General features: G+C 43.8%; 1 protein-coding gene across 1 annotated transcript in view; it reads left to right on the top strand.

Annotated features, from left to right (window-relative positions):
- The first annotated feature begins 2,557 nt into the window (after positions 1-2,557).
- The window catches only part of SUSD5 (sushi domain containing 5), a 47,057-nt gene continuing 37,797 nt past the window's right edge, over positions 2,558-11,817 (top strand). Inside the window, exons 1-3 of the mRNA XM_059940578.1 lie at positions 2,558-2,563; positions 3,277-3,355; positions 4,956-5,258. Coding sequence (XP_059796561.1) covers positions 2,558-2,563; positions 3,277-3,355; positions 4,956-5,258 — 388 coding nt within the window. The remainder of the gene's footprint in view (positions 2,564-3,276; positions 3,356-4,955; positions 5,259-11,817) is intronic.

The following is an 11,817-nucleotide window of genomic DNA, read 5'->3' as shown; positions in this document are numbered from 1 at the left end:
ACAGTTTTGAAAGCAGTCCATAGCAATAGGGAACTCTGCAGTATCCAGGCTGCAGAGCAAACTGTGTTGCCACTTTGGCCTCATGCCATAAAAGACACAATACTTTAAATGTAGGTAGGAAAAAAAATTAAAAAAAAAAAAAATGTAGGAAGGGATGCCTTATGAAGCATGGGCAAACCACATAGTAGAATGGTGATATAGACCCCTAGAGTTTTAGAGTATAATCATCTATTCTCCATTTGATAAGCAGTTCCTACCTCGCAATTGGGCCCTGGTAGAGACTGACTGCTTGACCATGTGAGTATGAGACCTTACCTGAATAGGGCATTTTGAACTAGACAGCGGAATTCCACTGTCAAATGGAAATGGTGTATACAAGAGCAGGCCTGGAAGGAACAAGTAAATTACATGAGCAGGTGGCTCAGATTCCAGGGCACTTGCTTCTACAGCTTTGCTACCTGTACCTCAACCCACATCTATGGACTCATGAGGAGTTCTACTTAACACGGGAGGGAAAAACTTGGGCCTGCTCTGTACTTGAGTGTCCACGGCATGGCACTAGCCATCTCCACTCTGGTATAGAACTAAAAAACTGTCGTGACATAAAAGGAGAAACACTGTATGATTCCACTTATATGAGGTACCTAGAATAGTCAAATTCATAGAGACAGAAGGTTGAACAGCAGTTACCAGGAGCTGGAGGGAGGGAACGGAGGAATGGGAGTTAGTGTTTAATGGGTACAAAGTTTCCGTTGGGGATTATGAAAAAGTTCTGGAGATGGACAGGAGTGAAGGTTGCAAAACAATGTGAATGTACTTAATGCCACAGAACCGTACACTTACACATGGTTAAAGTGGTAAGTTTTATGTTATGTATATTTTACCACAATGAAAAAACCAGAAGCAAAAGAAAATCCTCCCAACGTGTGGAACTTTGGTTTACATGAAAGGAGAGATGGCCTTATTCATGGATCTCTACTAATTTATGGATAATGCCTAAAATAGCTGGTCAGAGACAGCTAGTTCAACACTGAAAAACTGATAATAAGATGTCAGTATGGGGGTACTTCCCTGGCGGTCCAGTGGTTAAGACTCCGCGCTTCCACTGCAGGGGGTGCGGGTTCGATCCCTGGTCAGGGAACTAAGATCCCACATGCCTCCTCGCAGCCAAAAAAAAAAAGTCAGTCTGGACATCTTGGAATAAGCAGCCTGGCAATGTGTATGTAGCCTATGCCACCCCCCTAAGAGGAATTCAATGAAGAAGTTACCCCTAATAATCAGGTGGCACCTTGGAGGACTGGACCCATTCTCTGGCTGTCAGGTACCTCTGTCTCCAGCCGCATCTGCGCTTGTGTAATGGAACCATGTACGTAGGGGTCATGGTGGCAGAGATGGAGGCCATGCAGGATGCAATAACACAAACTTCTCTTCTTCCTCAGAGTAGATCTGGTTACCACCACTGCTGAGCATCCAATGTGCCAGTAGCAGAGGCCACCATGAGTCCCCACAAGACATCATTCCCTAGCTGGCCCCTCCTGTTATGTGGGGGGAAAGTTGTTTATATGGGATCCCTTTTTTTTCACAGGGGTCACAATTATTTGTCCTCATTAGAATAGATCCTTATTCTAGATATGATTTTGCCTTCTTTGCCTGCCTTGCTTCTACCAGCATGATATCGTGGACTCATAGAATGCCTCATCTAGTGCCATGGAATCGCACATTACATCATCTATAACCAAGAAACTGATTTTGCAGCAAAGGCAGTATGGCAATGGCATCATGCCCATGAGTTTTACTCTATGCCCCATCACCCAGAAGCAGATGGCTTGATAGAAAGGTGAGGTCACAGGGTACTAGCTGAGCCAATACCCTGAGAGGTTAGGGCACTCGTCCAGGATACAGTATAGGCCTTAAGCCAGCAGCCAATATATGGTGTCATTTCTCTTATAGACAGAATACACCATCTAAGAACCAACGAGTGGGGGCTTCCCTAGTGGCACAGTGGTTGAGAATCTGCCTGCTAATGCAGGGAACACGGGTTCGAGCCCTGGTCTGGGAAGATCCCACATGCCGCGGAGCAACTAGGCCCGTGAGCCACAATTCCTGAGCCTGCACATCTGGAGCCTGTGCTCTGCAACAAGAGAGGCCGCAATAGTGAGAGGCCCGCGCACTGCGATGAAGAGTGGCCCCTGCTTGCCACAACTAGAGAAAGCCTCACACAGAAACGAAGACCCAACATAGCCAAAAATAAATAAATAAATAAGTAAATTAAAGTTTAAAAAAAAAAAAAAAGAACCAACGAGTGGAAGTGGGAATGACTTTCCTTCTATTACATATAATAACCCACCTACCAAAGTTTTGCATGCCATCCCTACAACCTTTAGATTGGTGAATTGGAAGGCTTGGGTGGGCAAGGGAGACATACTTCCACCAGTAAACACACAGGCATCTGCCAGTAAACTGGACGCTAATATTGCTCTCCAACAGAAGAGAAGGTCACTCTACTGGCTGGTGATTGATCCTGATTACCAAGGGGAAAGTGGGTTGCTTCTACAAAATGCGGGTATGGATGACTATGTCTAGATCCCAGGAATCTGTCCAATAGCAACAGTCAACGAGAAACCATGGCAAACTAAGAAAGATAGGTCCTCAGAAGGAATGAAGGTTTGGATCCCTCCCACCTGTTAAAAAAAATCATGTCGGCCAAGATGCTCTGAGGGTGGAAGGGAAATATTGCAATGATTATCAAATAATACCTCTTGGCCAGTTACGGGAGCGAGGACTGTGGTATCTACATTTTATAAGGGTTTACTTTTCGCCGTTTCTCTTTATGTGAAACAGCACTTATGTGAAAATAACCAGTGATGGTGGTTAATGTTACTGTTTAGCTCCAAGTGAGACTTTGAATTGACATATTCCCAGATCATACAGAAACTGATAGAACTCTGTGCTTCCCCTGTTTTGTTCCAAATTATGTTCATCCCAATGAAAGAAGAGAATAAATGGACTGTGCTGGTTGTTTTCCAACTGCCTCTCCAGATCCACTCTCTACCCTCCCCTGCCTGACTCTGCGCCCTGGGAGAATGACCTCTGAGGACTGTGGCACCTGTGCTCCTTTGCCGTCCAGCTGTCAAATGGTTCAGCCACCAGGAGGCATCAGGAGGAATCTAAAAGGTAGAAGGAGAGAGAGGTTGGGGTATTTCTTCCTCACTCCCTCCCTACCAGACCACTGGCAGCAACTGTGTTCCTCTACCTGTGGTTAACCTCTCTTTTCAGGCAGCCCCTTTCATGACCATGCTCCTGCTGGATTTTGATAACACGTCCAACTCCCCTCATACCTTCAGGCCTCATGGTGGTAACCCTTCCTGCTGTTGACAGTCCCAAGGGCTTTACCATCCCTTATTGGTTCTCTCAACCCTGCCTATATTTCTGTCTGTGGTCCTTTCATTAAACTCTTTTCTGTTAAACTTATTTATTCTTCAGGGCAAGAACTGAACTCATTACTCTTGAAATATTTGTTATTAAGGTATAAATAGCATTGAACAAAATGCACAGATTTTAAGTGTACAGTTTAGTGAGGTTTGAGAAGTGTATACACTTGGGTGACTGCCATCCTCATCAAGATACAGAATGTTCCCATTACATCAGAAGTGTGTTCCCACCTCCTCAAAGGCAACCATGGTATTGTTTTCACCACAGATTAGTTCTGCCCCTTTGTGAACTTCATATAAAAATGTAATCATACAGGGACTTCCCTGGCACTTCCACTGCAGGAGGAGCGGGTTCTATCCCTGGTCAGGGTGTGGCCAAAAAAAAAAAAGAGAGAGAAAAAGGAAATCATACAGTATGAACTCTTTTACTAAAGCTTCTTTCACTCATCATATTTTTGAGATTCATCCACGTTATTGAGTGCATCAATATTTCCTTCCTCTTATTGATGAAGAGTATTCTACTGCATAAACATGACATCGTTTGTTTTTCTGTTCGTCGGTTGATGACATTTGGGCTGCTTCCAGTTTTTAATTATTGTGAATAAAGCTGCTATGAAATTTGGGTATAAATCTTTTTGTGCACATATGTTTTCATTTCTTTTGGATATACACCCAGGAGTGGAATTCTGTGTCTTCGAGGAGGTGTATTTTAACTTCATATGAAACAGCCAAACAGTTCTCTAAAGCAGTTGTACCAAATAAACCTTTAGAGCATGCTATCTCCCCAAATTAGGACAGGGCAGGACAGGTCTGAATAAAGGCAAACTTTAAAATTTCATTAGGATTCGGTAGAAATATCCAATTGACTATTCTAAAAGCGATAGTAGGCACAGCTCCTGAAGGAATCAATGCGCAGTTCCTGCAGGTGCCTTCTGCCCCCTCCCCTTCATTCTCAGCAATAATCAGGCTTTCAAAGGTCCCCTCCAGCCCAGACATGTGAATTCTCACTCCTCAGGTTACCAGCTAGCTGTTGCAAGATGAATAGTTAAGTAAATTAATTTACACTCACATGTGAATGATTGTCAGGCCTTTTAGGGAAGGGGAGTCTCGCTATTCCGTGCGTTTCACTCCTCAGAGTGAGGTTGGCAAGTTAGAGCTTTCTTTTTCGTAAAAATGTTCTTCCTCTACAGAAGGACGCCAGCTGCAAAGTCAAGAGGCAGAGTACAGAGTTAGGCATCAGTTTTTTCACGGTCCTCCCGGGGCGGGGGTGTGTGGGGTGGGTTGGCCTCTCAGACTGCGTCACCCTTTCGCAGAGGGTCCCCAGGCAGGCGGGGGTTCCCTGCAGCGGGCTCTCCGCTCTCCCCGCCTCCACGCGCCCTTCCCCACTGCCCCGGAGGCGCCCAGGGAGCTCGCCGTTCGTTCGGCGCAGCCTCTTTTGGCACCGAGGCCTCCAGGTGCCCAGCACGAAGGCGGAGCCCGGCTACAGCCGCCTCCCCGGCGCCGAGTACTGAACCCCCCTGGGAGTTCGGGGCCCCAGCGCTGCGGATCTGGCATCCGAAGCCTCCCTGGCTCCCCGCACTCCTCCCTGTCTGCGCGCCGGGCGCGAAGCCTGCGACGCGCGAACAGAGCACAGCACGCGGAGCCGAGCGGCGTGCGCGGCGCAGTGGCGCGGACACCCCCGATTGCCGCGCGGCCAGAGCCCGCGCTCCAGCTACCCGCCCACGGACGCCCGGACCATGGCTGCCAAGGGGCCCGGCTCCCGCACCCGGCTCTGGGCGGCGGCGCTGCTCCTGCTCGGCCTGCCGGGGCTCTCCGTGCGGGCGGAGGGTGAGTGTCCGGGGAGTGCCCGCGAGGCGGCGGGCCGGGGTGGCGCGTGGGTTCTCGGTGGGGAGAGTGAAGCTCGCTGGGGTTGTCCTGTCAGACGAGCCCGGAACACGACCAGCCTGGGAGGAAACAAGGAGCGCAGCTGTCCTGCGACCCCGCCTCCCTCTTGCAGCTCACCGAGTCCCCGCGCGCCCAAACGCCCCCACAGGGCCCCTGAACCACTCCTTAATGCACAAGAGAAAGCCTGTGCTTTGGTTCTGCAGGCCCGCCTCTAGCTTTCCAAGATCTCCTTGAAAGGTCTTTCAAATGAAATCACGTCTAGGGTGCCCTGGAACCTCCTCTGCAGAGACATAATTTCCCACGTCTATTAAATGTGCTCCGAATGGCAAGGCCAGTGATTAGAAGACTCCCTTGGCGTTTTGGCTTGGTCCGGGAAGATCTGAAAGATGAGTGGAAATCAGCTAGGCAAAAGAGAGAGGAGAGGGTCTTGGGGAGAGGAAATAGCACGTGCAAAGGTCCTGTGAGTCGCAGGGGAAATGGGATAAATGATAGAGTGGCTGGAGCGGAAAGTTCAAGGTGAGGCTCTCCTTCAACAAGAAGCTAGAGAGGGCTTCCCTGGCGGCGTAGTGGTTAAGAATCAGCCTACCAATGCAGGGGGACACGGGTTTGAGCCCCAGTCCAGGAAGATCCCACATGTCGCGGAGCAACGAAGCCCGTATACCACAGCTATTGAGCCTGCGTTCTAGAGTCCGCAGGCCACAACTACTGAGCCCGCGTGCCACAACTACTGAAGCCCGTGTGCCTAGAGCCCAGTGCTCTGTGACAAAGAGAAGCCACCGCAATGAGAAGCCTGCGCACCACAACGAAGAGTAGCCCGGTAGCCCCCGCTCACAGCAACTAAAAGCTCACGCACAGCAACGAAGACCCAACACAGCCAAATATAAATAAATGGAATAAATACATTTAAAATATAATAAAAATAAAAAACATTTTAGAAAAGTAAGAGGAAATAGGTAAGGACCAGATTTTTGTGGGTTCTGAGAACTGACCCATCTTTTTGTTTGTTTTTTCAACCTGAATTCAGCTTTCAATACTTCCCTAAACTTAGCAGGATCACAGCCTTAGATCAATTCAGTTTCAAAAAGCTAATTCAGTTGTGTTTTGATTTTGGAACAAAACCCTGTTGACTCGGTGCAGAAGGATCTAAAAGAAAAGAAGCTAGCATGTTCTCACATCCATGAGGGGTTACTAGTATATCCAAGCTTGGGACAAATTAGATTGATGAAGGAGAAAAACCCTCAGCTGATTTAGGATGCTTTATATATTTTAAAATGTCATCGCTATTTATCAAACAATATTGGGTGCAGAGAGAACATTTGACAAAAAGAAGCATGGTGGTTAGGGAAAGGAGAAAGCAAGGGAAAAAACTCCAGATAGTATCTTAGAATTTTGGGTTCTCTTTGTCCTAAGTGCCAGCTTGTAGAACTCTTTGCTCCTAATTAAGGATGACTGTCTTATTTCTCCATATGCTCAGAGAGAGTGTTAGAGGGGGAAACACTGTTAACTTTAAAGGCTCCTAGTCGTCACTGTTAATTTTTGAGATAACATTCATGTAAAATTTACCATTTTAAAATGCACGATCCAAGTGTTTTTAGTACAGTCATCAAACATCATCACTCTCTCATTTCTGAAAATTTTCATCACCCAAAAAGAAATCCCATACCTATTAGCAGCCAATCCACTGTTAATTCTTTTTTTTTTTAAATTTTTATTCATTTATTTATATTTTTGTTGCATTGGGTCTTCGTTGCTGCGCGAGGGCTTTCTCTAGTTGAGGCTAGCGGGGGCTACTTCATCGTTGAAGTGCACAGGCTTCTCATTGCAGTGGCTTCTCTTTATCGCGGAGCACTGGGCTCTAGGCGTGCGGGCTTCAGTAGTTGTGGCACTCAGGCTCAGTAGCTGTGGCTCGTTGTGGCTCGCAGGCTCTAGAGCGCGGGCTCAGTAGTTGTGGCTCACGGGCTTAGTTACTCCGTGGCATGTGGGATCTTCCCGGACCAGGGCTCGAACCCATGTCCCCTACATTGGCAGGCAGATTCTTAACCACTGCACCACCAGGGAAGTCCCTGTTAATTCTTTACTGTAGTACTTTTTGGCCTGACATTGAGTCATGAAAATTAAGCTGATTTTAAAGAATGCAAGTAGAATAAATTGGAGCTAGTATTAACCTTTGAACAATGTATACTGTTGTACCAATTTTAATTCCTTTTACAGAAATATCTCTGCAACCCATGAGGCTTTAGAGTTTCACCCCATTATAACTGCTTAAGTGGAATGCCAGATGGATATGGATCAATATTTTGTGCCTATCTGGCTTGATGTGGGTCATAGAAAATTTAAGACAGAAATATCATTGGATAAGGAGAAAGTAACAACAGCACCAGGCATATTTTCTTGTTAACACTTGCCAGAAATGCCTCCGTTTCTCCCTTCTTCTTTCCTTCCCCCTTCTTCCGCAATGGGGAACTATAGGTAAATTTGCTTTCAAGAAACTCCATTTGCTGAGCTCCAACTTTTATAATAGAGCCATTGAAGAATTAGAACCTATTTATGAAAGGATTCTTTTCTTTACTAAATATATGCTTAACTACCACCACTTTTCACATTTAGGTATTTATGTTCTACAGTGATGGAAGGAGGAAGAAGAAATGTGCAGCTAAACTGATGTGTTAAGACATTTGAAGAGAGAGAATTTGGAGTTATTAAAAATTCCATAGACTTATTCAAAAATAAGTCAAACTCAAATGAAAAACATTTACTTTTACATTGGACTAATTAGATGTATATCTTATACACAAAAGAGACCTGCTACTGTAATTTTAAAACACTTTTGAAACAGAAAAATCTTCACATTAACTGAATGCAAATTAACTGTGTCTGGGTAAAGACTGCAAGAAAAGATTCATTAATTCAACAGATAATTTGAGTGTCTACCATATGCTAGGTACTGTCCTTGCTGTTGAGGATAGAACGGTGAGGAGAAACAGGTCCTTGCTATCAGGGAGCTTAAAATCCAATGGGGGAGAGAGTCATTAAGCAAATAGTTATATGAATGAAATATGAACTTGCGATTTTGATAAGTGATAAGATTAAAGGACGGAGGTATTATTAGGGCATATATTAGGAGATTTTTGACTTGGCGTAGAAGGATCTGAAAGATAAGTAAGAATTAACTAAGCAAAGGGGGAAAGAAAGAGGATCTGGATAGAGAATAACATGTACAGAGAAACTATGAGTGGCAGAGAAAGTGGGACATGTGTTAAGAAATAGAGTGGCTGGAGCCCAGAGTCCAAGGTAGAAGTAGTCTGAGATGATGCTGGGGAAATTGATATGGGGCCAAGTTTTGTTTTAATCCAAAAAGAGAGACTGATCAGGTTTGCATTTTGAGAAGCTCACCCTGAGAGTAGGAAGAATGGATGGCACCAGGGCAAGACTGGATGTGGAGAGACCATGTAGGGTGCTATTTCCCTTGTCCAGGTGAGAGAGGGTGGGGGTGGAGAGGAGGATGGGGTGAATGGAAAGGGTCTGGACTGAAGAGAAAAATGTGAGTCATCCATGTCAAGATGGCCTTTGAAATCATGTGTGTAAATGGAATCCTAGGGAAAAGTTTTACAATGAGAAGAGATGACCTACTTAATTTCTCCACAGATTTTTGTCACTTAAGTAAAAATGTTTTACTGCAACCTTGCTGAACTGTTCTAGTAGTTTTTTTAGTGGATTTCTGAGGATTTTCTATATGCAAGATCACGTCATTTGCAAATATAGTTTTACTTCTTTCCAATCTGGATGCCTTTTGTTGCATCTTCTTGCCTAATTGCCTAGGAGAGAACTGCCAGTACAATGTTGAATAGAAGTGGCAAGAGCAGACATCCTTGACCTGAGGGGAAGGTATTCAGTCTTTCACCACCAAGTGTGATGTTAGCTATGGGATTTTTGTAGATGCTCTTTATCAGGTTGAAGATATTCCCCTCCCTTCTTAGTTTGTTGAATGTTTTTTTATCATGAAAGGGTACTGAATTTTGTCAAGTGCCTTTCTGCATCTATTGAGATGATCATGTAGTTTTTGTTCTTTATTCTATTGATAAGTTGTATTATATTAATTGATTTTGGGATATAAACCAACCTTGTATTCCTGGGATAGATCCCACTTGGTCATGGTATATAATATTTTTTTTTATGCTGCTGGATTTAGTTTGCTAGTATTTTTGTTGAGGACTTTTGTGTCTATATTCATAAGAGATAATGGCCTGCAGTTTTCTTTTCTTGCGGTGTCTTTTGTCTGGTTTTGGCATTAGGGCAATGGTGGCCTCATAGAAAAAGCTGGGAGGTGTTGTTCCCTCCTGTTCTATTTTTCAGATGAGTTTATAGAGAATTGATATCAAGTTCTTTTTATCTATTTGGTAGAATTCATCAGTGAAGCCATCTGAACGTGTACTGTACTTTTCTTTGTGGGTAATTTTAAATTACTAATTCAATCTCTTTACTTGTTAAAGATCTATTCAGATTTTCTATTTCTTCTTGAGTCAATTTCAGTAGTTTGTGTCTTTTTAGGAATTTTTCCATTTCATACGAGTTACCTAATTTTTGGCATACAGTTGTTTTGGTTTTTTGGGGGTTTTTTTTGGCCATGCCGTGTGGCATGTGGAATCCTAGTTCCCCAACCAGGGATGGAACCTGAGTCCCCTGCACGGGAAGCACAGAGTCCCAACCACTGGACCGCCAGGGAAGTCTGGCATACAGTTGCTTATAGTAGTCCTTTATAATCTTTGTATTTCCGTAAGGTTGGAGTAATAACTGCCCTCTCATTCCTGTTTGAGTAATTCAAGTCTTCTTTCTTTTTTTTTCTTGGTCGTTTTAGCTAAACGTTTGTCAATTTTGTTGACCTTTCCAAAAACCAACTCTTGGTTTAACTGATTTCCTTTATTGTTTTTCCTTTTCTATTTCATTAATTTTTGCTTTAATTCTTATTATTTCCTTCTTCTGCTTGCTTTGGGTTTAGTTTGCTCTTCTTTTCCAGTGTTTTCCAACAGGTTAGGATTTTTTTTTTTTTAACATTTTACTGGACTGTAATTGCTTTACAATGGTGTGTTAGTTTCTGCTTTATAACAAAGTGAATCAGTTATACATATACATATAACCCCATATCTCTTCCCTCTTGCATCTCCCTCCCTCCCACCCTTCTAGCTGGTCACAAAGCACCGAGCTGATCTCCCTGTGCTATGCGACTGCTTCCCACTAGCTATCTATTTTACATTTGGTAGTGTGTATATGTCCATGCCACTCTCTCACTTCGTCCCAGCTTACCCTTCCCTCTCCCTGTGTCCTCAAGTCCATTCTCTAGTAGGTCTGCGTCTTTATTCCCATCTTGCCCCTAGGTTCTTCATGACCTTTTTTTTTTTTTAAGATTCCATATATGTGTGTTAGCATATGGTATTTGTTTTTCTCTTTCTGACTTAGTTCACTCTGTATGACAGACTCTAGGTCCATCCACCTCACTACAAATAACTCAATTTTGTTTCTTTTTATGGCTAAGTAATATTCCATTGTATATATGTGCCACATCTTCTTTATCCATTCATCTGTCAATGGACACTTAGGTTGCTTCCATGTCCTGGCTATTGTAAAGAGAGCTACAATGAACATTGTGGTACATGACTCTTTCTGAATTATGGTTTTCTCAGGGTATATGCCCAGTAGTGGGATTGCTGGGTCGTATGGTAGTTCTATTTTTAGTTTTTTAAGCAACCTCCATACTGTTCTCCATAGTGGCTGTATCAATTTACATTCCCACCAACAGTGCAAGAGGGTTCCCTTTTCTCCACACCCTCTCCAGCATTTATTGTTTGCAGATTTTTTTTAATAAATTTTTATTTATTTATTTATTTATTTTTTTGGCTGTGTTGGGTCTTTGTTTCTGTGCGAGAACTTTCTCTAGTTGTGGCGAGCGGAGGCCACTGTTCATCGCTGTGCGCGGGCCTCTCACTGTCACGGCCTCTCTTGTTGCGGAGCACTGGCTCCAGACGCGCAGGCTCAGTAGTTGTGGCTCACGGGCCCAGTTGCTCCGTGGCATGTGGGATCTTCCCAGACCAGGGCACGAACCCATGTCCCCTGCATTGGCAGGCAGACTCTGAACAACTGTGCCACCAGGGAAGCCCTGTTTGTAGATTTTTTGATGATGGCCATTCTGACGGGTGTGATAGGATTTTTATTTGAGATAATTTTTCTTATTTTAATGTGGGCATTTATAAATTCCCCTCTATGCAGTGCATTAACTGCATCCCATAAGGTTTAGCATGTTTTGCCTTCATTCATCTCAAAATATTTTCTAATTTTGTGATTTCTCCTTGTCTCATCAGTTATTTAGAAGTGCTTTGTTTCATTTCTATTTATTTATGAATTTCCCAATTTATTTATGTTATTAATTTCTAATTCTACCCCATAGTAATTAGAGAAAATACTTTGTACAATTATAATCCTTTTAAATTTATTATGGCTTATTTTATTG

Source organism: Balaenoptera ricei, chromosome 11, assembly GCF_028023285.1.
Source record: "Balaenoptera ricei isolate mBalRic1 chromosome 11, mBalRic1.hap2, whole genome shotgun sequence".
Taxonomy (NCBI): domain Eukaryota; kingdom Metazoa; phylum Chordata; class Mammalia; order Artiodactyla; family Balaenopteridae; genus Balaenoptera; species Balaenoptera ricei.
The sequence above is the reverse complement of the archived record's forward strand: the minus strand, read 5'-3'. Positions and strand labels throughout refer to the sequence as shown.